Source organism: Leucopleurus acutus (assembly GCF_964270905.1).
Source record: "Leucopleurus acutus genome assembly, chromosome: 1".
Lineage (NCBI taxonomy): Eukaryota > Metazoa > Chordata > Mammalia > Artiodactyla > Delphinidae > Leucopleurus > Leucopleurus acutus.
Window position 1 is genome coordinate 1,199,760 of NC_139142.1, and position 26,618 is coordinate 1,226,377.

Sequence of the window (26,618 nt, forward strand, 5' to 3'; positions counted from 1 at the left end):
GCCCTGCACGCACGGGACCAGCCGGCTCGGGGAGTGGCTGGAGCAGAGGAGGGCACAGACGCCCGCCCAGGGACTGGACTTTCCAGCCCCTCCCCCTTCCAGTTCCAGAAACACAGTGACCACAGTGGTCAGGACCGACGGACAGGGACCACCCCCTCACCCCTGGGCCATCCGTCTGGGAGCACCCAGAGGCACGACTGAGAAGGAACCACAATAAATATTTGTCATGAGCGCTAATTGCCCCATGTGTGATAATACGTTGTCTTCCCATCACCTGAAATACTACTCTGGCATTTCCAACTCATTAGCTAAAATAAATTCCGGAAAGGGAGACAGCCTCGTAGCGAAGCACAAAGGTAATTAAGCGTGCCCCAGGACGGCGCTGGCAGACTTGAGATCCCGCCACTGTATATTACATTTATGCGCACGCGTCGGGCCCTGGACCCCCAGGCCAGACCTGGCCCTGGAGGGGGATGGACGTCGGCCACCCCAGCCCCATCCCCTTCCCCAAGGCTCCCCAGGCACCACAGCCCGGTCCCTGGGGCTTCTGGCTTCCCTTGGCCCTGAGCCCTGTCCAGGGAGTCCTCTGTACCTGGATGAAAGGACAGGGGCCTGTCTGGTGAGTCTGCCTGTGAGGAACCTAGCGTCCTCGGGGTCTCCCAAGTGACACAGCCACAAGCCACGTCAGGTGGCACTTCAGCAGAATAAGCCATCATGGGCCCCAGGAGGAATGTTCTGGCAGGAGGTCCTGCCACCTCACAGCAGCATCCCTCCTCACCACGGCAGAGGGTCTCACCCCACCCAGCCCGTGGTCAGCACCAGCTCCCAAAAGCCCCCTAGGGACACAGCAAAAACATGTCTGCAAAGGAAGTTCAAAGGGAGCCCCAAACCTTAAGCTGGATGGACGCCAAGCACCCCCACCTGGCCCCCCTGCAGCAGCTCCAAGGCTGCAAGGACAGGTCAGTGGCAGAGAAGGGCCAACCTGGAATAGTCCAGGCCCTCGCCAGGCACTGTGCTAGCGCACCACACCCTGCCACCTGCCTCGCATCTGCCTATAGGGCAGGAACTCCTATGCATCCCTCAGAACCCAGTCCGGCCAGCCCTCTCCTTCTCCAGGCCACTCCCTGTGCCTTCCCTGGCCTCCCCCAGCCCTCAGACCTCCCCCAGCTTCCCCCAGTCTACGTAGTGCTGCCAAGTCACAGAGAAACAAGGCCAGGCTCAACTACCCAGCACCCTATTCTCCGATCCCCCAAGCTTGCATGAGCACCTAGTGCATGCCAGGAAGCAGGAGGCCCCGGAGGGAGCCTCTATACTTGCCCGGTCTCCTCCACATCCATGGCACCTTGCCTGGCACATAGTAGGTGTTCAATAAATCTGTCCTCCAGGAGCACAAGGCGTGGCAGGGACACGCGGAGCTCACGGCCAGGAGGTAGGCCCTGTGCCCCAGGGCAAGGGGGGGCTGCAGGAGCAGAGGGGCACCCGCTCACAGGGAACGTTCCACAAGGGCGGGGGGTCAGCCAGGCCTGGACCTGGATAACGGGAACCGGACGCTGCTTCTCCTCCAGGCAGCTGTGGAGCTCAAGGCAAATGTGAGTGACGCAGGGCAGCCAAGGGCCCCGACAGCCTGGACGCTGCCCTGCGGCCTTACACGCACGTGACATGCGATGCTCCCTCACCTCAAACGTCAGTCCCTTTTCTGCCACTTCACATACGTGCTCCCCGTGAGAGATCTAAACTCCTTTGCCGAGCAGAGCAGTGGAGGACAGGACTGATGTTAAAAGCTGCATCACCCACAGGGCCTGGCCTGGGTCTGGCTGAGCAACACCCTGCGAGCAGCGCACGGCTGGGGGCTCCCGGGGGCCGGGGCAGGGCTCACCCCCGCAACACCCCTGGTACCCACTGCCCCAACCGGCCCGAGGCGGGGCCCACGTCCAGCAGCCCAGGCTGGCCCGGCTACGCTGGCCAGCAAGGCCGCCTGATGGCAGGGGACAGGGCTGTGAGGTCACGGTCCCACACAGCCCTCCACCCACTCCCGCGGGGCCCAAGCACCCCACCTCCCACGCCGGCATCTCTGCCTTCATCCAGGACATCCGGCCCCACCAGCAACGGTGCAGGCCGCCCAGCCTGCCTACGGCCGGCCGAGCCCCACACTGACCTGTCGGGGGTCCCGCACGCGCCTCGGCTCCGCCGGCCCACGAGCTGCCGGTTCCTGCCGGAAGCAGAGCCCGGACGCGCCCAAAAAAGCCGAGGGGGCGGGGGAGGGAAGACACGACACGACACAACACGGGGACAGCAGATGGGGGGGGGCGGCCAAACGGAAAACGTGATGGAGGTGCCACAGCAGCAAGGAAAGAAAAGCATGAGGAGAGGAGCGTAAGGAGGGCCCGCCGTCCCGGGAGGCCCCCGCAGCAGCCTCCAGGCCTCTCTGCAGGGTGCCCACGACGGGGCGCCCGGGTGCCAAGGAGCACGGCCTGGGAAACACCAAGCTAACCCACTCCTTAGGAGCCCTCTGGGCCTGCATTCCGCATCTGCAAGATTGTGGCCCGTGAAGGACAGCGCTCCCCAGCTCCTCAGGACAAATACCTCTCCGGGGGCCACTTCGTGCCCAGAGGAAAGGTGGGGAGGCAGAGGAGGAGGTGGCTAAGGGGCGGCCAGGGCTGAATCTTGCCCTGCAGGGGGCACGGGTGGCATCGTCCACTGGGCATGTGCCGGGCCCCCTCAAAGCTCTGCCCGGTCACCCAGAGGGCCCCGGGCTGGGACGGTCCTAGCCTCTGCAGGTGCCTTGTCCCGCCCCCGTGTCACAGAAGCACCTCACATGGAAGTGGGGGCCCATCTGTCCAACTTCCACTCCACGGGCGGGTAAACTGAGGCCCAGAGGGGGTACCAGCAACGGGTTAGCCAGGTCAGAGGGACAAAGCTCCCTCTATCCCACACCGTTTCGGCCTTGTCCCCGAGGACAGGTGAGCACCCACCAGGGACCCCCGCCAGGGTTCACAGGAAGTGGGGGGAGGCAAGCAGGCTGGCACACAGGCAGCAGGAGCCAGGTCCCCAAGCCGGGGCCACCCAGCCTCCATGGACAGAGGGAAATCCTGGCTCCACCAAAAATGACCTCACCTCCCACTCAAAGCAGCGTGCAGCACCTCCTCCAGGAAGCCCTCCATCCTCCCTGTCCAGGCCGAGCCTCCGCTGTCCCAGCCCCTGCGGCGGGCTGGGAACCCTCTGCTCCAGGTCCTCCTCCACGAACTGTGGGGCCCTGGGTAGGGCCCGGCCTGTGTCTACAAGACTAGGGGAGGTTCGCACAGGCTCTGCTAGCCTGGACCCAAGGTAGCTGCACCCTTCACCCAGTTACTCAGTCCCACCCTCAGCTGCCCCAGGCGGTGCTACCTTTAGCCTACCGTGGGGTCAGGAGGCCAAAGCCTCAATCTCTTGGCATCGGCTGTAAAATGAGTGCAGATGTCCTGTGAACATCTGACGGGGCCCTGCCAACATGGGGGAGACATCACGGTCCACAGCCGTGTCCCCGTGGAGCAGGCCAGGGCGGAGCACCTGGGGCGGCCCACGGGCACCTCCATCCCCCACAGTGGCAGAAATGCCTCTGCCTGACACAGTCTGGAAAGCAACTGCCCGACTGTCCCGCTGGGCGGCTCCCACTGCCGGGAATCATCACTGGACACTCGGGAGGTGAATGGCCCGGAAAGGGCCGAGCTCTGTTCTCTGGACGGGGAAGCGGGCTGCAGTCTCGACAACAGCGTGGCTGGCTGAGGGCTGCTCCTTCCGGACAGTAGATAGCCGTGCGCACAGAACGACCCCCGGCAGCCCATGGGGCAGGCTCCCAGCCACAGCGCCTAGAACATACCAGGCCTTCCACCCACCTCGCCCGCCCAGATCCAAGTCTGCCTAGAGACTGTGGCGCCCAGGGCCGCTGGTGGGCTGTGGTGGAGATTCACAGCACGTCTCTCCAGAGGTATTTAATTCTAGAGCCTAACATGCAGTACTTTAACATTCCAGGGCTGCCTCTAATGATCAATGCCCCGGTTCAGGGGAAATTACCTCATCTGAGTCCAAAAGTTCTATTTATGGTTCTAATAATCTCTCTATTGATCGCCAGGACTGTTGTCTAATTATAAACCCACTCCCACCCACCCTGAACGCAATCAATGCACACATAAAACCAACAGGGAGCCTTAAATGTTCACGTTTTACGGTGTGCAGGCCACCGGCGGGGCTGCCCAGCTAGAGGCCAGTGACCCCACCACAGCGCAAGGAGGCTGCACCGGGGCGCTGTGCCATCCCGCCCTCTCCCACCTCCGCTCACCCCACCCCTCCGCCTCCTGGAGCCCTCAGAGCCGCGGCCAAGCCCTCTCTCCACCTGCAAGACTGCGCTCAGCTCCCTCCCAGGTAAGGAGCCCCCGGCTATTCCCAGCAGCCTCCTCTGCCCCCATACACTTCTCGCTGGGCCCACCATCTCTGACACTTCCCTCCAGGCCCAGCTCAATGCCACCTCCTCCAGGAAGCCGCCCGGATCTCTCGAGCCCCTCGGCACATGCCTCCCGGGCAGCCCAGCTCTCGGGCCAGGAGGCACCATGGGACTGGCACGGCAGAGGCTCGCCTCCCTCTTCTTGACCTCACTCAGGACTTACAAATGCAGGAGTCGGAAACAGTGAGGCCACACCCAGGGGGCGTTGTCACACCAACTGGAGGCTAGTTCAGACCCAGAAGTTCTTCCTGGGAGCCCCCTGTGCACCCCAGGCTACTGAGGGCCAGGGAGGCCCCAAGGACAGGGCAGCCTCGGGTGGACCAGCTCCAGCAGCGAGTCACAGGGGGCCAGCTCCCAGAAAGGGCAGGGTCTCGCCAAGGGCCACCCTGGAGGCAGCAACGTCCAGCCAGCACATCTCGGTGCCGTCAGAGGGGCCAGCAAGCCCAGAGGCGGGGGCAGGGCGGGGGTCAGTCCCGCCCAGGGGCTGTACGGACTTTGCCCCAAGAGCTGGGGGCCCTCCTCGTGCCTCCATGTCCCACAGCCCCAGGGGGCACGGAGACCCCAGGAGACGTCTGCCTCGTGCTCTATTTCAGAGACACTTGCTGGGCGAGTTGGTGCGGCTGGTGCTGTGGCGACTGGAAAGGCTTTCACAGCCACGCACCCGTCTCCCTGCCCCTGGGGCTCCACGGGGGGCGGACAATACAGCCACACTTGTGCCGCACCGCCACCTGCTCCCCCCCGGCCGCGACCCCACCCCCAGCTCTGTCTCCCAGTAAGGCCTCCCCACCTCCATGCACACAGACCAGTCCCTCTGCTTACAGGGTCCCTTCTACTTTGTCGCCTGGTGAGCCCCTATTCCGGGCACGGCTGGGCCCCCAGGAGAAGGCACCCCACCCCCCCCATGTCGTGCAGGGCTTGGGCCTCCTGGGGAAAGGGCCTCCCGGCGCCCAGCACACCTAGTCCCATGTACCACCAAACCCAAAGCAACTCCCTCCAGCGTCCCAGGAGACCCCTGATCCAATAACCCACCCTCTCCCCACCCCCCCACCCTGGTACGCCTTCTCTTAGAAGGAAGACTGGGGGGAAACTCCCACTTGGGAGTTTCTCCCACTCACACTTGGGAGAAACTCCCACCAGAGAAGCCCTGTGACCAAGGCAGGGCCGGGCCCCCAGCTCCACCCTCCGGAGCTGGGGTCATCTCAGGCTGTGGGGCCCTCCCTGGGCACACCCAGCCCAGGTCTGGGGCACCCCCGGCACCCCTGGTGCCCAGATCTGGTTCCACGGAAGCTATGCCACTGCTGTGGGTGACAATCTGGTGGGCCTGAGGAGGGGAGCCCCGGAGCGGGGAGGGGGGTATCCCGCAGTCACCCAAAAAGAGGCGGCTCCTGAGAGGCCAGGCCCCGTGTAAGCGGGAACGGGGTCCCCACCACCTGCAGGCCCCCCGCTACCCTCCAGGCTCTGTCACCTGTCCAGGGGGCAGGGCTGTGTCACCCCGGGCTGCTGCGCTCCAGGCAGGAGAGCCTGGACAGGGAGTCACCAGGAGGAGATGTTGGATGACGTTCTGATCTTGCCCCAGCAGCCCACAGGGCCCTTCCATCAGCCCACGGCGCCACGCGTGCTCTCAGAGTAGCCAAACCGTCCCCAACCACAGGCCTGTGCCAGGTGGAAGCGATGTTCCACGGTACACAAGAGGACCCTGCCCCCCAGTGACCTCGCAGGCTGACTTGACGAGGGCCTTGGGAATGTCTGGGGCCTCCTCCAAAAGGCACAGCCCCCCTGCTCTAGGGGGAGCCGTGCTGCAGGGCACCCACTGAGCTGGGCACTCAGCCCCGGAGAGCGCCCAGCCCTGACCGGCTGTAAGCGTCCTGCCTGGTGTCCAGGGGGCCCACAGCCCACTGCGCCCCGGGCACTCACCAGGCACGTCGGTGGCAGGAAGCTGTTGACCCTCGAGACGCTCCACATGCCCTCTAGGCACTGCTGGGCCTGGATGGTGACCGTGCTCAGTGCCCCGCCCAGGCCGGCGGGTGCCACTGACACCTGGACGCTGGGCCCGGACGGCCAGCCCAGCCCCTTCCTCCTGCCCGGCCCCACTCGGCCCAGCTGCCGCCCCACCAGGCCCACCGGCGCCGGTCCATCCCTCGGGCCGGTGGCGGCACCGGGGCTGGGGGGCATGAGTCCGGGGCCTCCATGGGGGGTGTCAGGGTCCTCGCGGCTGGCGGGCGCCTGAAGCAGCCGCAGAGCCTCCCGTGTGAGCTGGGTCAGGTGCGTGGTACAGACGTCACAGCGGCGCTCAGCCTCCGGGCGACACGCAGGCAGCTCGTCAAGAAGCAGAGCGGAGAGGCACGGGTCCTGGGGGAACAGGGGACAAAGGGACAAAGGGATCAGTGCCTGGGTGCCAGGACTCACCGCATGGTCCACGGCGCCAGGCCAGCGTGCGTGGCGGCCGCCGCACCACCGTAGCTGACTAATAAGCCCCGAGCTGTGTCGTCAGCACACACCCAGCAGGAAATAATCATCAGGGCTTGAGAGTGAGGCTTGCGGCGCCCTTGACAACTGCCCAGCTCCTCCTGCCGTCATCACCACGCTCGCTCACAGCTAAGGAGGCGTTTGCACGCTCCCCGACGTGCAGCCAGCAGCCAAGGCCGCGGCCGCCCGGCCGAGGAGCAGCCAGGGGGCCGGCAGAACAAGGCATCCACGGCGGGCTGGGGGCGGCCAGCACCAGGGCCCCGGCTGGAAGCAACGTCTATTCCGGAGCCAGTGGAGGTGGGGCTGGGGGGCTGCAGACCCTCCCCCTGCCTTTGCGGCATCTCTAGCCCTGCTCCACAGGGCCGAGCTGGTGATTCCAAGTCCACGGGAAGACAGAGGCCGAGTGCGGCCAGCAGAGACAGGAGGCAAGGCTTGATGGCCTCCACGCTCCATCCCGGGCATGGACTTGGTCCCTGCAGCCCACCCCCTGGCCTGCACTGAGGGGGACACACGGGTCTAACTGCAAGCCTGGTAACCAGAGAGGGCTAAGAACAGGAGCCAGGGGAGCCCAGAAGAGGTCCTCGCCTAGCCTGGAGGTCAAGGAGGGCTTCCTGGAGGAGGTGACATCTCTGGAAGAAAGAAGAGGAGGGAGCCAATCCTCAGAAGGAAACTCACTGGAGGGAAGCTATTAAGAGTCCCATTCCCGGGGCCCAGCCCCTGCACCTCGACCCCCCCACCAGGCTCTGCCTCCGCCTCTCCCCGGGGCAGCCCGCAGGGCTCTGGGTCTATGCTGGGACCAGCCCCTCAGCATCCTTGCCCCTTCCCCGAGGGGCAAGCCCCAACCACAGGTGCCTGGCTGGGACATCCCCTCAGCAGAGCATGAGCCCAGCCCAGCCGTGGCTGTGACCACCCAGGACTTCCCCAGTGTCACCTGACAGAGCAAACCCCAAATGCGGGCCTGGGTCTCCAATTCGGCCAGCTGGGGGACTCAGCCGGCCCCATCCCTCCCCATCACCACAGCCTGGACCCGCCGCAAATCTGCAGAGCCGGGGCCCTCCCCCCTCCCTGGCCACACTTCTCCCAAAAGGTTCTAGGCAAGGCCTGGCTCCAGTCCAGTGGCCCTCTTGGCCAAAAAAGGACTACGACCTCCCCAAACCCTCAGATGCAGAAGCCGTAAGCACCGTGCAGAAGGGGGTGCCTCATTCATCCCAGCAGGGTTCCCCAAGCCTGAGCTGTGGCCAGCCTGACCAGTGTCCACAGACGCCTGGGAGGGCTCCAGAGGGTGACAGCCGGGACAGGGTGGCCTTGCCGTGAAAGTACACTCTGCCGGTCCAGCATCAGAGGGCATCGCTCTGCTTCTGTGTCCCCAGGACAGGCAGACCTCGGAGATATTTCAGCTTCGGTCCCGATCACCGCGATAAAGGGAGTATTGAAATAAAGCTAGCCACGTGAGGCTTTGGTTTCCCAATTACAAGAGCTATGTTTACGCCACGCTGTAACCTTCAGCGTGCAGTAGCATTGTGTCTAAAAAAACAATCTAATGTTGAAAAAGAGCACGGGTTAAAAAATGACGCTGTCAGAAAAACGGCGCTGACAGACTCGCTGGACACGGGGTTGCCACGAGGCCTCGGCGCGCAGAAAACAGCGCACCTGTGAAGCGCAGCGAAGCGCAGCGCGTCCAACGGGGGTGCCTGCGCCGTCCCGCGCTCCCGGCAGCCTCACGCGCCCCCGGGCAGGCCCGGTCGAACGACAGCGTGACCCCAGCCAGGCCAGGCCTTGCCAGCTACCTGATTTACGGGCCGCTCCGGAAGGCCTGGCTTTTCTCCAGCAGGGGCTGGCGGGCCCCAGAGCCTCGGAAGCGCCCAGCGTGTCGGGTCCCAATCAGCGACACCACCCCCGCCTGCTGCTCCCCCGTGGGGCCCCGGGGAGGCCCGGAAACGCCGCGGGGACCCCACTCGTGTTGCCCGTGGGCCACAGATGGAATCCAGACGGCAGCCCAGCCACGCCTGGCTCCCACAGGCCGGCTGTCACTCCATCCCCCACCCCCAACCCCGCCAGTTTTCCAGGCCCGGCCCTGATGACTCTGGTTTTTCCACTCAGCGGGAGGCAGCTAATGGTGGGCTGGTGAGAGGGCGAGGGAGGGCGGCCGCTAGAGCCATTAACCAACTTGAAAGGCGGCCCAGACCCCGCCCGGCCCAGGCCCAGCTGCCCATTGTTCTAGGGCCTCTGCTTCCGGGGAGCCCTGGCATCCCCTCCACGGCCTGCACAGGAGGCGGCGGAAGGCAAGTGGGAAGCGCAGGGCATGGGGGGCTGCTAACAGCCCTGGGCCCCCACCAGACCCCCACCGCGCGGCCACGGCAGCCCCCCGCCCAAGCCCCGCCCCCAGCCGTCCCGAGGAATCCAGGTGGGGCGCCAGGGAGGCCCCAGCGGCCCCAGGCCTCAGGCTCTGAGCATCAAAGCCCTACGTGGGAACCACAGGGGTCTGCTCTGGGGGGAGAGGGCCCCCCTAGCTCAAGCACACCCCGCACAGGGAGACAAGCCCAGGGCTGCCCGGCCACCTGCTCGGTGAGCCAACTGAGGGGGTTTCTGCGCTCGTGGCCCCCCCAGGTCTCCCGAGTCCTGCCTCACAAGTTCCCAGGAGGGCCAGGCCCACCCCATGGCCAAAGCCCCCTTGAGGGGCCAAGTACCCCCTTGCAGCAATGGCAGCCGAGCCCACCCCTTGGGGGACCCTCCCATCATCACTGCCGAAGGCTGGCTGATCCCCCGGGCCTCGAGGGGCTCCCGGCGTGGGGCAGGCCCGTCTCTCCAACCCGTCTCCTGTCACACACGCGAGACGGCAAAGGCCACCAGGGGGAGGGGCCCGCCTGGGGTGACCGCACGGAGAGCCCAGCGGACCCTGAGCCCCTCAGACAGGCCAGGCAGCAGCGCTGGGCCGCCACAGGGGCCAAAGCGGCGCTCGGGCAGCAGCTGGGCCACTGAGCAGCCGGGACAGTCCCTGCACGCTGGTCACTCAGAACCACAGCCCTCACTGGAGGACCAGCCTGGGGGCCGCAGGCTCTGGGCAGGACAGGCCTAGAGCCAGGATCCCCGCCCCCAGCTGCTGGCCCAGCACTCGGGGCTCCAGGGAGGGGGCTTCTCCTGGGAGCTGGCACGGGCCACTCCCAGGAAGGGCACCCTGGGCCCCAGAAGGTGAGGGGTGACGGCACCTTCCACACCACCTGCCGACCCCTGGGCAGCCCTCAGGGAGACAAAGGCCCCTCCCCAGTCCTCAGCCACCCCTTCCCCCCAGTGCAGCCCACAATCCTCAGACCCCAGCACAGGGCGGGGAGCTGGGGGACGCCTGGGAGGAGCAGCCCTCCCTGCCCCGGGCCTGGTCTCCTCTCCCAGCCCTGGAGCAGCTCCTGGCAGCTCCAGGGTCCACAGGCCCAAGTTCCAGAATTTTAAGCCCTGAAAGCCCCGGCCACCGTGCAGCCTGGCACCCACCCCTCCCCTCCAGAGCCCAGCACCTTCAGAAAGACAGTAGTTTTCCTGCTGCAAAATATTACTTTTAGTTTCCTCTTTGTGGTCTAATCAAACAGATATTTCACTTGCATTTGGAAACTGTTTTTCTTAATTTGATTCAACTTAGCATCGCGTACCACCTACCCTGCACGCTGCCTGGCTTTCAGGGAGCCTCCCCGCACTTAAAAATGATGACTTCTCATTCTTCGCTTTGTTTCTGGGTCTCCAAGTTGCTTTAAGTAATCCTTCCATTTGCTCCTGTGAGGGAGCCCTGGAGGGGGCCGCGCTGCCCCACCATCACCACCAGGAGAGGCCTCCCCAGCCCGGCTGGCCAGGCCCCCCAGCAGGGCAGGAGGGGAGCTGACCAGAAGCCCCCCACCCCACCGCCACGGATGCCCCCCTGGGAGGGGGTGGGAAGGGGCTCTATTCCCCAATTCAGAAAAGCCCCCAGGCCGCAGGGCTATGAGGCGACCCTCTCTGAGCCCCCATCACCCCGTCTTTTAAAAGGGGGCCTGGGCACCCACTGGCAGGGCGGCTAGGAGAGCACCTGGGCCCAGAGGCCAGCCACACGGTCAGGCTCGACAGGCAGGCGCTGAGCAAGGCCCCACCAGCCACAGCTCCCTCCGCCCCACCCGCCCTTCTCGCCACAAACAAAGCAGCTGGGCCGTGACCCCGCGCGGCCCCCTTTTCCGGAGTTGACAACAGGTCCAGGAAGGGACCCCGGCTGCCGGGCTGGGCGCTGCCCTCCCGGGCTCTGCTGTCGAGGACATTCCCAGGTCGCGTGCAGCGGGCTCGGTTTCCAGCCACACCGCAGCCATCCCAGGCCCTCCCTCCCTCCCTCCCACCCAGCCAGGGCCTCACCAGGGGCCCGGCCCCCAGCCCCAGGCCCCACCACCTGCTGGGTCCAGTGGGATGCCTGGAGACCCAAACCCAACCCTCCCTCTGCCAGCCAGGCCGCCAGAGACCACCCCGGCCTGCAGGCCTGCAGCTCTGAGGCCCCAAGCTGACACGGGGGGAGGGGAGGGGGGCTGCAGCCTGGCCCACCCAGCGCTGCCCAGCACCCATCCCCAAGACCCTGTGCCAGGCACCGGCCAGCTGGGCAGCTCGGGGCACACACTAGCTCATTGAGACCTCCTCCCCTCAACGGCCTCTCTATCCTCCACACGAGGCCACACAAGGGTGGCGGGGGCCCGGGGGGCTAAAGGCCAGACAGGCAGGACGGCCTCAGCGGGTGAGGGCGGTGGAGAAGCAGCTCCACCAGGACACCCGCCGCAGGTGGCGGGGTGGGGGGGGCCTGGCGCCCAGCCGGACACAACCTTCAGTCTGACTGTCCACTGCCGCAGGTGGGGGGGGTGCCTGGCGCCCAGCCGGACACAGCCTTCAGTCTGACTGTCCACCGCCGCAGGGTGGGAGGGGGGCCTGGCGCCCAGCCGGACACAGCCTTCAGTCTGACTGTCCACCGCCGCAGGTGGGAGGTGGGGCCTGGTGCCCAGCCGGACACAGCCTTCAGTCTGACTGTCCACCACCGCAGGTGGGAGGGGGGCCTGGCGCGCCCAGCCGGACACAGTCTTCAGTCTGACTGTCCACCGCCGCAGGTGGGAGGGGGGGCCTGGTGCCCAGCCGGACACAGCCTTCAGTCTGACTGTCCACCGCCGCAGGTGGGAGGGGGGCCTGGCGCGCCCAGCCGGACACAGCCTTCAGTCTGACTGTCCACCGCCGCAGGGCGGGAGGGCGGCCTGGCGCCCAGCCGGACACAGCCTTCAGTCTGACTGTCCACCTCTGGATGCCAGCACAGCCTGTGGACCTCAGTTTCCTCTTCTGGACAACGGGCCGTGGCAGATCGCACCCTGCAAGCCCAGCCACGGCCAGGGCCCCCAATGCCCCTTGGGAGGCTCTGAGTCCCGGCAAAAGGGGCAGGTGCAGAAGCTGAATGGGGCCCCTGCCCCCAGGTGGCCCCAGATACCGTGTTCTCCTGCACACAGGGCCACCGCCGCCCACCAGCCCCTCCGACAAGGCTGCCAGAAGAGCCCGGAACTACGGCTCTTTATCGGAGGGCTTCCCAGGACCCCCCAGGCCCCACTTCTACTCCAGGGCTGGAGTGCGACTGCACGCCGCCTCCCTACCCTCGACCTCATCCTGCTTTCCCCTTGTCACCCTACAGGGCACCCAAGACACAGTCTCCGCATGTGCTCCGGGCAACCCCATCCTCGAGCTCTTGATGCTCCGCCCCTGGAGACCCTCACCCCACCTCTGGGCTAATTCCAGCCCAGATCAAATACCACCTCCACCAGGAGGTCCTCCTGGGTGCCCCTTTCCAGAGCCCTCCCTCCCAGGGCACTTTGGTTAAGAGCACAGACTTCAGAGGTGGAGAAGCCAGGGTGCGTGGCCTCGGGCAAGTCACTCACACCCGTGTGTCCGCTACTTCCTCCCCTGGCACGTGGGGTGGTGGAGCTAAGCACATAATTCCCAGAGGCCTGCTCACTGGTGACGAGTTTTGAACAGGCCAAGTATGTGGGGCTGGCGGGGATTCCAGGAAGCAAAACTGGGCTGTGGCCTCGCACCAAGGCTGTGTGGGGGAGGATGGTGACGGGGAGCCTAGGACGGGGCAATTCGGAAGGAGCCGACTCTGCAGCCCACACCCCCGAGCAGGGCACGGGGCAGGGCCAGCGCCCGGCACGCTCCACCCAGAAACGGAGGCAGCTGCGCAGACCAGCATCCATCACACGGGATCAGAGGTGAACGCACACGGCGGTGTGAGGACATCCACCCAAGGCGGACACAGCAGCCTGTCCCTGGGCCGTGTAGGACCGTAAATCCACCAGCCCCAGGCACCCAGCTGAGTCCACCCACCCCTGCCCCAGCCCAGCGCCCACAGCCGAAGCCTGGGATGCTGCCCGGGGGGGCAGGGACCAGACCAGATGAGTCCGGGGAGCCCTCCCAGGAGCCCTGCGGTCCACATTGGTCCCTCGGCCACAAAACGTAGCACCAGAAGCAAAAGCGCCCCTTCACCCAGAGGGGGCCAGAGTGTCTACTCAGCCCAAGGACGCTGTTCCCAGACAGGGCAGCTGAGGTCCTCCCAAGAAGCGACCACACCACAGGAGCTGGGGCCACGGGAGCTGGGGGCCACAGGAACTGGGGCCACGGGAGCTGGGGCCACGGGAACTGGGGGCCACAGAAGCTGGGGGGAGAGGCTTGTCCGCCACGCGTCCACCCAGCGGGAATGAAGATCACGGGGCTCAGAGGTCAGGGCTCAGGGGTGCATGACCAGAGAGCAGCTCCCAGAGGGTCCCAGACAGCCCAGACTGGCTGCTTCCAGAAACCTGACAGGGGACAGCCTGGCCCTGAATGCCACCCCCCACCGCACGGGTTCCCCGTCCCCAGGAAGCAGACGAGTGGACGGAGGCCAGACGCACTGAGGGACACTCGATCCACTTCCATTCTGTTTATTTATTCATACCCCGCACCTTCTTGCACAAAAACTGCGGTGGCTTCCAGGAATTACTCGGCATAAACTGGAAGTGAAACCACGTGGCTAGAGACAGTCATGTTAGAGCAGCTAGGAACGATCAGTTCCCACCGATGCGTGAGAAAGGGCCCATGCGGTTGGCGGAAGCTGAAGACTGCATTTGCTGTGAGCTCCCTGGCAGGCAAAGGAAAAAGGAAACTAGACTTTCCTTGCCATTCAAGACGACAACCAGCTCTTCCAACTGCCAAGTAAAAGATCCCTTCAGGACACTCGAGGGAGCCTTGAGAAGGCCCCAGACCCCCTCCCTTAAGCCATGCCAGACCAAGACAAGCCCCCGGAAAGGCACTGAGCAGCCCGAGGTACAGGGGTGACACCCTGACCCTCCCCCTTTCAGCAGAGAGGCAGAGGAAAGTCACCACAACTCACTCCCCTGCTCAGCCCCAGTGCTGACTGCAACTGGACTCCCCTCAAGAAGCTCCCTACCCCAGACCCCAGCCGGCCCCCAAAGCCCCACCTCCACCTCCGGCTGACGTTCAGAGGACAGGTGCTCAGGACCCGAAGCTCAGTCCCGCCCCCACTGCCCACCCTCACTCCCCGAAGCCCCAGACCAGCAAGGACCCAAGACGGGCACACGGATGGGACCAGAGGAAGTTCCCAGGGACAGCAGGAGACACCAGCTAGACCACCGCCCACCTAGGGAGGAGGGGGCCAGGGCAGGGTGTGGAGGGGCCGGCCGAGGTCTCGCAGAGGCCAGGTGGCAAGGCCAGGCCTGACCGGCCTCCTCCCTCCTCCCGCCCAGGCTTGGTCCCCGCGGCCTGATCCCTCCCCGGCTGAGTCATCAGTCCCCTACCAGCTGGGACAGTGCCCAGCAGCCAGCCCCAGGGAGCACCAGCCCCTCTCACACCTCCCAGCTGCCTCTGGGGCTTGCCAACACCCGGCTCAGCTGGAGAATGCTGTTGACACCAGGCGCCCCGCCCCGGGGAGCCCCCCCAGAAGCTGGTGGAGCTCAGGCCAGGCTCCAAACAGCATGGGGGACACGGGCCCAGGGACTGTGACCCCAGGTGGCAAATGTCCAGCACCAGCTGGGCCAAGCCCCTGCCGCCCCGGGACCCCACCGTGGCATACCAGTGTGGTCAGAGCTGGGGGCGGTGGGGACAGACCACCACTCCTGAGCCAGGCCCCAGAGAGAGATGGGAGGGTCTCCAGGCCTCTAGCCTTAGAAGCCTGGTCACTCACCCCGAGCTGTGCCCGGGGTGAGCCCACGGCCTCCCGGCAGCCTTCAGACTCACTGTCCAGCTTGGCGAAAAACACGAACCAGTGCTGGGGCTGCATGGGTGGGCAGTGGTTCTGGAATTCACAGGGCGAGGGAGGACGAGACCCCCCTGTTCGGGTGAGCGAGAGATTCCCAAGATCGAAAGGAGAACTGATCACTTCCCCCATCTGAGCACTAATCAATTCAGTGCCGTGTTGACACGTGGACGTCACGGGTTCCAGAAGAGTCACCACCTCCACGCGACGCGTCTGGGAGGCAGCTGGAGCAGATCCCCAAGCAGGATCCCTGCCCCCCACAGCTGCAAGGGGCTGGGGACCGCCATCCTCCACAAGGGCCTCATATGGGGCGGCGGGGAGAGCCAAGATCCAGTCCAGCAGCCCTCGGGGTGAACACAGCAGGCTGTGGGAGGCAAGATCTGGTCACTCAGTCGTTCAACAAACGTTTCTGGGTGACCCAGACCCCATGCCTGCTCTGACAGAGCTCCTGGCCTGGGGGTAGCACACTGGCCACAGAGACCACACAGTGGCCATGGAGTGTGGGAAGGGCTGAGAAAAGGCGGGGCCAGGTGGCAGCAGGGGTAGCCTCTGGGAGGACGGTGGAGATGTGGGGGAGGGAAAGCTCGGGGGAGGGGAGGGGAGGAGAGGTTCACTGCACATGGAGGGCCACCAGGCTCTGTGCCAGGAGCTCAAAGTGAGGCCACTCAGTGAGGTCCGAGTCCCCCACGACCGTCAGCTGCCCAAGCAGGGCTCAGGGCAACTCAGGCTGTACGGTTCCACCAAATGAGTATGGGGTGGGGGTGGGGGGGTAAGTCTGCCAAAGGGGCGCTGTGGCAGACCACCATGCAATGAAGAAGGGGCCCCGTGCCCAGGGGCTGTGCCTTTCGGGGGGCCTCGGTCTGGTCTCAGTCTGGTCTCAGTCCAGGTGGACAGCAGGACCCAGGACTGGCCAGGGACCCTCCTGAGGGCTCCACAGTTCAGAGAGTCCCCTCTGGCTGCCCTGAGGGCGGGCAGCTGTGGGTGGGCTGGGCCGGGGGACAATGACAGGGGCCTGCAGGAACTTGGTGACCAGTTTGCCAGGGAAGGCTGGGGCCTCAGGTTCTGACTCGGGGGATAGAGTGGCCAGTACTAAGCTGGAGGGCGCTCAGTCGTGGAGGAGAGGAAGGCCTGGCTTTGGTCCCTGGGTGGGGGGTTCTGGGAGCTCCCAGCAGAGGCCTCTCAGAGGCAGGGGCAGGGAGAGCAGAGCAGGGAACTGGCAGGACCACCTGGGGAGGCTGGGGCAGGGGGAGGGGGTCTGGGGAGAAGCAGGGCATCTGCAGCGGGGCCTACGGGAGGAGCGGCCCATGGAGGCCACAGGACAGTCCGAAGGGCGTGCTCCAGGCCACGCAGGGGTCCGAAGGGGTCACTCAGAGACAAGGCCTTGGACCCTGGTGAAAGCAGAGGTGGCTCCGTGGAGGAGCCGTGGAGGAGCCGTGGAGGCCCCAGCCTGGCATCCCCTCCACAACCAGGCCCACCGCCCCTCTCAGGTCAGGCAGGACGGTCTCTGGGCTCCAAGCTGGGCAGGCAGAGCATGTTCCCTCCCCCACGGCCCCCAGAGACACTGGGGCTCCAAAGCAGGGGGCACAGTCCTATCTGCTCCGCATGGATGAGGTCCCTGGGCGGGAACCACGGTCATCCTCACTGCCCAGGTGCGGAAACTGAGGCAGGCGCAGGGAGAAGGGAGCAGAGGCAGCAAGGGGGAGGCGGGCCCTCCACCCAGGCCGCCCGCCCACCTCCCATGGGCACCAAAGACCTGGGCACAGCATGACCCCCGAGCCTGCATCCCAGCAAAAGCAACAAGGGCTGAGGCGTACGGGCCAGCCCGTGCCAGCCGTGGCCTAACACACCTGTGAAAGGGGTGCGAAGGCGGCCCCAGGTACAGAGAGGGAAACCGAGGCCACGAGCTCTCAGCGAACCTGCCCAAGGCCCCACAGCCTGGAGCTGGCAGCTGGCAGGAGGGTGGGCAAGAAGCCAGCGGGGACTCGAGCCCCGGCAGGGATGCCTCAGGCAGAGGATGGGGTGGCCGTCCCTCGACCCTTGCAAGGCTCCCTCCCACCTGAGACCAGGCAGGGACCGCAGGGGCAAGGGCCTCTCAGCCAGGCTGGGGTCCCAGCTCCACCCTCATCCCAGGCCATGGGAGCCCAACAAGCCCCCTCCGGACCGGGGCGTCCCCAGATGCCCCAAGCACGGGACTAAGTGAGATGACAGCCAGCAAGGTTCTCTGTAAACTGTGAAGTACCGTTCTCACAAAGCTCATCTCCTCACGATGAGAAACAAGGGCCCTAGGGAAAATTCTAGACCACAAACTCTACATTCCAGTGCCTTGTCAGCCTCAGAGCAGAGCCCAGTGCCCCTGGAGCATCGCGCCAGATCCTGGGAGGCCCCCCTGGGGCTCACCCAGAGCCGGGCACACGCGGGTCCCCCGGCTGCCCCCGCCTCCTCCGCAAGCCAAAAGCAGAAGCAGCTGCACAAGCCCATCCCGGGCACCGTCTCCCCAGCCTGCCCTGCAGGAAGCTCTGGGGCAGGCCGGGTGAGGCTGCAGGCTGTGCGCGCATCAGCCTGGGTCACACAGGACAGTGACACCCGCCAAGGCCCCAGCCACCTCGTCCCATGTCCCACGGTCCCTTGGGCCCATTCCCACCCTCTCTGGAGAAACAGTGGATGACGGGGCCCTCCCTTCCTCAGGCACAGCACCCTACAGGTTGGACAGCACCCCAGAAGGGCCCCTGGAGGCTATCCCCATCTGACAAAGGAGGAAATGCAGCGGGGGAAGGGGCCAAAGAGATCAACGAAGCCAGAGACCCTGGTCTGCTGCGTGAACAGGCCGCTGGGTGCCAGGGACAGCTGGGGAAGGGGGTGAGCCCTCACCTGGCACTGAGGGGTACCCAGTGTCAAACGCCAAACTCGGGGAGGCCAGGGGAGGTGGAAGGTGAGCACTGTGGGTGGTCCAGGGCCTTCCCTGATGAGCTGTCTGCAGGAAACGACCACTGAGACCTCCAGATGAGGGGAGGGACCCCGAATCCACCGGCGACTGGTGTGACCTGCAGCTCTCTCCACCATGATCCCCTGCCCACCTGCGACCCACCGGCCACACATCCAGCACCACCAGGCAAAGCCCAGTTCAGTCACTAAAGCCTCTCCTCTCTCTGGCCTCAATTTCCCCTAACGGGGTAGTAAGATGGCCCTGTGGCCCTGTCAGGCCCCCAGGAGTCTAGCCCAGAACACCCTCTCCTGGGGCCGTGAAGGTCTTCTCACGTCTTTTCAACCAGATTCAGGCCATGTGGGGCACAGAGCATGGCAAGGCTGCACCCTGCTCAGGGCAGCAGATGCGGGAGCGTGCAGCCCCACCCCAGGACGGGCCACAGGCCCCCTCCCCTGACCACAGAGCGAGGGTGCCCAGGACACAAACCAGACTCACATCCCCACTCCCAATGCCACGGGGAACACCGCTGGACCCCAGGAGGCCGGGGTCTCGCCCAGACAACAGGGCCTCCTCGGAGAACTATATTTAGATTCAATGGGGATTATGCAGGCTTACTTCCCAGGACAGCTTTCAGAAAGGCTGCAGGTCGGGCGGGAAGGGCTTCCTCTGGAGAACCCCACCCCCCGCCAGCCCCCAGCTTCCCAGGCTGTGCAAACTTCCAGAGCGCATTGTTCCTGGAACAATGGTCCCTGCTCCTTCCAAGACCAGGGCAAGCCCGTTGGCTACAGAAGTCGGCAGAGCGCCCTCCCCTGGCCAACACCTTGGCAGCTGGGTCTGGAGCCTGGGGGGCCAGATGGGTGGCCACTGCCTAAAGTGGCAGAGCCCCAGGCTGTGGGCCACACGCAACTCTTAGCCATGGCCCTGGGAGGGGACAGGGAGTGGGCCCCCCCTCGCAGCAGCTGGCCCACCCTCTGGCCCTCCAAGCCCTCCTGCCCCAGGTGTGCAGTTTCCAGACACCTGGCTGGGGGCCCAGGTGCTCCAAGGGCGACAACACACCAAATAACCTCTCGTCGCTGGCAAGGCAGGAGCTGTCCCGCCCGGGGTGGAGGCCCCGCCGTCTCCCCCTCTTCTCCCTCTCCCAAACACACACTCGGCTTCCAGCTGTGGGACATCTGCAGCAGAAACGCCCACCCAGCCCCTCCCATCAGACAGTGGGACCCTCTTAGGATGAAATGCCCCAACTCACACACAAGGTGTTAACAGACGGGAAACCGAGGCCCAGAGAAGGGAAGGGACTGGCCCCAAATCCACGGTGGAACCTCGCCTCCCTCCGGGCCCTGAAGACTCCCAAGTTCCAGCAAAGGACCCGTCCCAGGGGCCGGCCTGAGGAAGGGTCACTTACCCGGAGGGGTGTCCCGGGCCCGCCGACCAGCTTCCACGCCTGTCGCTTGAGCTCGGCGAGCTTCGTGTGGCAGTGGCGGCACCAGCCGCCTCCACCAGCCGAGTGGCCCTGCTCCGCGCCCGCCCCGGCGCCCTCGGGCGCAGGGCGGCTGCCGCATGGATCCTGCTCGGGCCCGGCGGTCTGCCTCTTGCGGGGGGGCACCTCCAGCAGCTGCAACGTCTCGCGGGCCGGGCCGCCCTCTGTCACCTGGGGGGGGGGCAGAAGGGGACAGTGAGCTTGGGCCTCTGGGCGGCGCCACCCCGGTACCCAGCACCGGAGACTCCAGACCTCAGAGCGACCCAGGCCGAGTGACTCACTCGACAAAGTTACGAGCGCTGGGCACGAACCTGCAGCGCAACGTGTTCTTCCATCCCGGGAGGGCTTCATTGCCCGCCCCCCCCCCCAGCAGGAGGCCCGTCGCTACCCGCGCTCCGCTCCAGGCCCGGCCCCCAGGGGGCGCCGCGCACCCTGCCAGTGTCCTCTGCGTCCCGGGCTCGGTCCCGGGCCGTCCGCCGGCCCCCCCGTCGCCCGCCTCCCTCTCGTGCCCCGCTGCGCGTACCGCGGGCTGCGCCGCACACAGGGGGGCGCCGCGGCTGCCCATGGCCGGGACGCAGGAAGGGCTGTGCCGTCGCTTCGGGGCCACGAGGGCTCTCCGGGGTCGCCGCGGCTACGTGATCCGGCCTGAGGACGCCCCCATGGCGAGGCCGGCCGCTCCGAAGTTCGCGGAGCAGGCAAGTGGCGGAGAGCGCGATGGCTGTGGCGCCGAGCGCGCTCGGAAACGAGGGCGGGGCCGGGGACTCCGGGGGCGGGGAGGGGCGGGGCTCCGGGAGAGCTGTCCCGCCCCGCCCAAGCCCTCGCTCTGCAGTGTGTGGGGGAGGGGGTCCCGCAGCGCCGCGCGGCCGCACCCACTCCGAGGCCCCCAACCTGTTAGGCGAGTCCCAGCCCGAGGGAGGGGCGCTGGGGGCCGCGGTGAGATACCCCGCGCACGCGCGCGTATGCGCCTTCCGGCTCCTCTCCTGGGACACTGGGGTCTCCTGGGAGGCCCCAACCCACTCGTCACTTTACAGGCGAGAAAACTGAGGCCGCGGAGGGGAAGGTCTTGCCCAAGGTCACACAACAAAGTGGAAGGGAACCCCGGCCCCCAGGCTCCCGATCGCTTTTTCCTGAAAATCCAGCGCACTCCGCGTGTCGGTGGCCACACTTTGGGTCTAACTGTCACGCATGGGTGAGCATCGCCGGGCTCTGCGCCTCGGAACGTGCAGCGCCCATGCCAGTCTATCTGTGCCTAGGCGTGTCTGCAAACGGCACGCGAGTCTTTGCAGCCGCGCGTGTGCAAGAAGGCCGGTGTGCGCGCCGTGCGCCCGGGAAGAGGGAGGAGGTGGCCCTGGGGGTGTGCGCGGGACCTGTTGTCAGCCGGCCGGGCAGATGGGAACTTAGCTCCGGAATTAATTGCCTGTTAGTCTCCGGCTGGGAGGTCGCCCCCCTTCTCCGGCGACCAGTTGCTCCCGCTCCAGCTCAGCCCTAAGTGTCTTCGCTATCCGAGGCGGCAGGCGGATCCGGGTCCGGCTCTGGGTCAGCCAGAAATCCAGGGTCGGGCTCCGCGGGCGCGGCCACCCGGTTTCTCGCGACGCGAGCGCCCCCTGCTGGCCGCTGCGCACCCGCCGCCGCGAGGCTCGGAAGAGGCCTCGCGCCACACGTCCGGGGCGAAGAGGTGCGCCGGGGGAGGGGGGCTAGAAGGAGCGGAGCCAGAGCAGAGGGTGGCTGGAAAACCGCGGCCCAGGCGGAGACCCCAACCGCAGCTCCCCGGCACGCAGTGCGACCCTCACACAGATTCGAGCCGCTCCCCGCCTCTCCTGAGCCCCTCAAAGCGACTCCTTCTTTATGTTTTGCCCACCCTCCCTTTCACTAGAAAGGTCCTCTCCACCTACGCACTCACTCCCCAGAAAAGAGTGGAGCGGGGTGATCTGCCCCTCCTGGCTCTCCCAGTTGTTCTTGGCCTGCAAAGCGGCGAGGGGAGCATAAAGTGGCCAAAGGGTCCCCACTCTCACTCCACGGTCCCACGTCGTCCAGCCCCTTTCCACTCGGCCTGGACGCCGAAGCTCTTCTCCTTTTCTAGCTCCTCGAAGGAAAGGGGCGTCACCCCCGTCCGGATCTGGGTACCGCGGGACATCGCAGCCCCCGCCCCTCAACTGCTCTGGGACACAGACACACACATACGCAGGCCCGGGAAGCGCGACTCTATAGCACGCCGACGCACACACTCCTCACCTGCACCTCCGGAAACACATCGGCCCCAGGAGCCCTTGTCCTATGCCCGGGGCCGGCCACACCCGCAACTTCGTTTGTCCGCACGGCTGCGGCGCTTCCAGAAGCACACGCTCACACCCTACACCCGGGTTCCCGGGGACGGCCAGACACGGTCCCGCGGAACCTGGACCACCTCGGGACTCGGGATCAGCCGCGAGGCCCGCGGCCCCCAGCCTCTCCCTCCCCAGCAAGGCGCGCGGTGGGACTCGGAGTCCCTGCGCTGCGCTCTCCTCCCTCGCCGACAGTCCCCCGCTCAGGACGCCTCGCTGAGGGGAGAGAGAGAGATAGGGCAGCACTAAGGGGGAAAAGTGCGGCCCGGCCTGCGCGACGCTGCTCGGGACCTGCCGCCTCTTTTCCGGCGCCGCACCCTGGGCCGCGGGAGCCGCGCCGCAAAGTAGCGGGACGGCGCCTCTGCCGCCAGCCGGGTCCCGCCGCCCGGCCCTCACCTTGGCTCGGCGCCGCAGGAGGTGGCTGGTGAACCCCAGGATGATCTCCGAGTCCAGGCAGAGCGCCCCCATCTCCAGCAGGCTGGGCGCCTTGCGGGGCGCGCCGCGGGGCGGCTCGGGCGGCCCCGGCAGCGCCATGGAAGAGCGGAGCGCGGGGAGCAGCGGCGCCGCCGCCGCCGCCGCCGCCGCCGCCGCAGCCGCCTCCCCGCCCGCGCGCTCACTGGCCGCGCGCCCGCCTCCGCCGCGCTCCGCACCGCGCAGGGCAGCCCGCCAGGTCCCCAGTCCTCCGCGGCCCGCGTCGGCGGCCCCTGCGCTGGCTCCGCGCCGCGCGCCCCCGCGCTCCGGCCCCGCCCGCCCGCGCCGACAGCGCCCCCTCCGCCAGAGCGGCGAGCCAGACTCCCGGACACCCACACCCGAGGAGGAGGGGCGGGGGGCGAGTACCCTGCTGGCCCTGGGGCGGAGGATGGGGGCCAGGACCCGGCCTGGGTCCGCACCCCCTTGCTTCGCGCGCCTCCTACCGGGTGCTGTGGCCGGGAAGCACAGGGTCCGGGCGGCAGCGCCTAGCGGGATTCCGCAAAACCCCAGCGGACAGGGGGCGTGTCGTGACCCCTCCCACTCCAATCCGCCCTGGGGACTCCGCGCCTTGGGGGTCCCAGTCCCTAGACATGTGTAGGGAGCCCAGTGACCTTGCGTTCCCCCCTCTCCCCATGCTCCACAGCGCTCCTGTCTGGGGCCCCTCCTCGGAAGCCCCCCCATCCCACACCCCAGCCTCGGTCAACGGACTCCTAAGGCCCGTCCCACCAGGACCGCAGAGCGCCTCCACTCCAGCACCCCGATTCCGCAGCCACCTGCAGCCTTCTCTGCCCTTGACCTGAACCCCTCCGGCCGTTCCTGGAACTCCTGCGGGCTGGAGGATCCCTGCTATTCGCCAGGCGCGACCAAATTTCGGAGTCCGTGGCGGGACGCTCGGGGATCAGGGGCTGGGTTCTACCGGAATACAAACTCAGGTCCGAATCCCGCGCTCCTTCAGTGCGCAGCCCCCCAGCCTCGCAAGCTGACGGGCGCCCTCTGTGGGCGCAGGCCAGGCGGCGGGACGCCTGCCTGGGGAGGGTGGAGCCCCGGGACAGGGTTTCCTAAACAACCTAGGCCCACGGCGAGGTCTTTGGGAGTTAGCGGGGTGGGTATTAGGCAACACTTCCGGGGGAGATGGACCTGAACAGGATGCGGAAGGTAAGCAGGCATGGAGAGAAGCGAGGGCCTGGACGTCACAGCGCTGGGCCCTTTCAGAGGCGCAGGTGCGCAGATGGCCTGACATGACAGCTGGGCTGGGCCAGCCCCGCAGCCCCCTCTGCCCCCTGGAAAGGACCATGGACTCTCCCTACTCACCCCTCTTCCGCCGCCGGGAGACCCTCCTGCTTCACGGCGTTCCTCCCCTGACACTCCAGTGGCAACTGGAGGACATTGTCTCCACCTGACTGCACCCGAAGGGCTCATCATAAACACCTTATCTGCCCGGCGCAGGGCTGGCCATTACCACTGCTCTGCCCGACCCGGGCCTCGCGTCAGGAGAGACACCCGGGAGGAGCTGCCCGCCTCCCCATCCCCGTGGCCACTCCTGGCCTGGGGCAGAGATCAGGGCAAAAGCCACAAGGAGGCCCGGAGTCGCCCACTCCCCCTCCTCAGCCCCTCCTGTCGGCCACTGGAGGCCACCCTGGGGACCTCCCACCCTCCTCCCTCCCCACCTCTCCAAGACCCTGATCCTGGGGCGCTTCCTCCAGTGGACCCCGCTCTTCTGGGAGGGGGCTGCCACCTTCTCAGTGGATTGATTAAAGCCATCGTGGGGATTTTTTTTAACATTTAATTTACCAAGCACGCCGCGGCCAGTCAGAGCTGTCCCCGGGGAAATCTAGGCCAAGGGAGCAAAGGAGAAAAGCCCCTGCAGTGGAGTGGAGCTCTGACAGGATTCATTGCTGGACTCGGCTCCCAATCGGACCCCACGCGGCAGTATTCAGGACAGCGGGAGGGCACCAGGCTGCAGTGGTCAGAGTCCTGGACCGGGCATGGGGAGCCTGAGCCATACCCCCACCTCACCACGACCTGCTGGGGACATTGGGAAATGCCCCCAGCTCCACATGGAACCCAAGTTCCCGTGGGTGGTCTCCAGCCCACCCCCAGCCAGCCTTTCTAAGAAGCCCTTCCAGCCAGCAATCTGAGAGCTGGGCTGGCATCCTGACATGCGTCCACGTTGCACTTTGGAAGCTGAATGCCTGGCAGCAGTCTCTATGATGGTGGCAAAGGGGACCAGTAGGGAAACGGCCAACAGATCCTAATACTCGATCCTCGCTGACAGTAGACACAGGTCAAAAACCAGGGGATCCCGGAAAGATACCCAGACACAGTGTGCAGCAGGGTCAGGTTTGCGTTTCTAGAGAACATTTATGCCCATAAAGGCCTGGACCTTTCCTGGGAGAGACGCAAGGGACAGGTAGGAGTTGTTGCTTCTGCGGAGAGGAGAGGGTGGGCCAGGGAGAGGCTTCTCTCCACTTTCTCCCCGCCACCACCCCCCCCCCCGTGTGGTTTTAACTCTTGCAGGGCATTTAAACCATGAGTGTGGGTGTTTAATAAAGAGTTCAAGAAGGATTGCAGGGCTTCCCTGGTGGCGCAGTGGTTGAGAGTCCGCCTGCCGATGCAGGGGACACGGGTTCGTGCCCCGGTCCGGGAAGATCCCACATGCCGCGGAGCGGCTGGGCCCGTGAGCCATGGCCGCTGAGCCTGCGCGTCCGGAGCCTGTGCTCCGCAACGGGAGAGGCCGCAACAGTGAGAGGCCCGCGTATCGCAAAAAAAAAAAAGGATTGCAGTGCCTAAGCTGCCAGAGATAAGATGATCTGAGGTCCTCGAACTAGGACCCCACTCAGCATGGAGCAGCCCCTCCCTCCCCTCCATGGGCAGGGTGGGGGAGGGAAAGAAACCTTCCCCCTTATCTCAAGGGGGGCTTGGGACCCTCCCAGCTTCTCCAAGTCTGGTCAGCTCGCCAGGCGCCCCCTCAGCACCCCTCCAAGAGGCTGGGCTCATGTCTGGGGTGGGTGAGGGGCGCCTCAGGAGGGCGGCCCGTGATGACAGCCCCACCGTGTCCGCAAGGGAAGCCCACCTCGGCTCAGGGCAGGGTCTCCGGGGGGGTTGGGGGGGCAGGCTTCAGGTCAGGAGAAGATCAGCCATGTTCCCAGTTCTCCTTCAGGGGTGGCTGAGTGCTGGGGGCCACTCATTTAATTTTCACAACAACTCTAGCAGGGGGTGTTACTGCGACCCCCAGCACACAGATGAGGAAACAGGCAGAGTGGTGAACTAAGTTGCCGGAATGCCTCCCAGGCCGTCTGGATCCGGCGTCTGTGCAGGAGCCCCTTCACCCCCAGCGCCTGGCCTCAGTAGTGCAGCTGTGGAGGGCAGGACATGGCCTTGACCTGGGGGCTCTCAGCCGGGGGTCAGAAGCAGGAGGCGAGGATGATCACATCCCCACCCCCACCCCTGCCGCAGTGGGCTGCAGGATAAGGGTGTATCAAGTAGAGAGAGAGAGAGAGAGACCAGCAGAGTCAGGCCGGTGCCCTGTGGAACAGGGACCCTCACCGGTCACTGGGCCAGCCCCCCCCCGCCCTCTGCCCCGCACCCCTGCCCAGCACCCCACGCCAGGAGGAGCCCCAGGCCCAGAGAGATGGGACCACCTCCAGCACCGTGGTTTCAGCACCTCGGCCAGCGCCGTGGCGCAAGGGCCCGCCCCTTGGCCCTTTCTTCAAGTCACGTGGGGATGGGCTCAGATAAGGGCAGTGGAGGAGGGGCCTCCTGGGTGCTGGGTTTTCCATCATTCACTCGCTCATTCGTTCACTCAGTTCAATCACCCTGGAGTCATCCTTGACTCCTGCTTGCTCTCGGCGCCCTTGGGTCCCATCCATCAGGATTTACTGTTCCCGCGCCCTTGACACAATGACCAGAGTCAGACTGCTTTGCACAGCCTGCGCTGCCCATGCCCTGTCCCGGCCACCGTCATGTTTACTGCAGGGGCCCCTAACTGGAGGCTCTGTGACCACTGCCACCTCCTTGGGTCTGCTCTCAACACAGCAGCCAGGGGTGCCTTCGAGCCGGTGGGTGATACCACACCACCTCTCTGCTCAGGACTTTTGCTTCCCTTCTCATGCCCTGGGAGCCCCAGCGTCCCACAGCCTCACAGACTCCTTGCTGTTGCTGAGCACGGCCCCCTCAGGGGCTCATTCCTGTTCCCTCTGCAGGGGACG

General features: G+C 66.0%; 1 protein-coding gene across 2 annotated transcripts in view; it reads right to left on the minus strand.

Annotated features, from left to right (window-relative positions):
• KIF26A (kinesin family member 26A) overlaps positions 1–20,183 on the minus strand; it is a gene marked incomplete at both ends in the record, with an annotated part of 39,039 nt that extends 18,856 nt beyond the window's left edge. For both annotated transcript variants that reach the window (XM_082855486.1, XM_082855485.1), the window contains 3 exons: positions 6,392–6,826; positions 19,544–19,789; positions 20,142–20,183. In XM_082855486.1, the coding sequence (XP_082711612.1) occupies positions 6,392–6,826; positions 19,544–19,789; positions 20,142–20,183 (723 nt within the window). The remainder of the gene's footprint in view (positions 1–6,391; positions 6,827–19,543; positions 19,790–20,141) is intronic.
• Between the last annotated feature and the right edge of the window lie 6,435 nt (positions 20,184–26,618).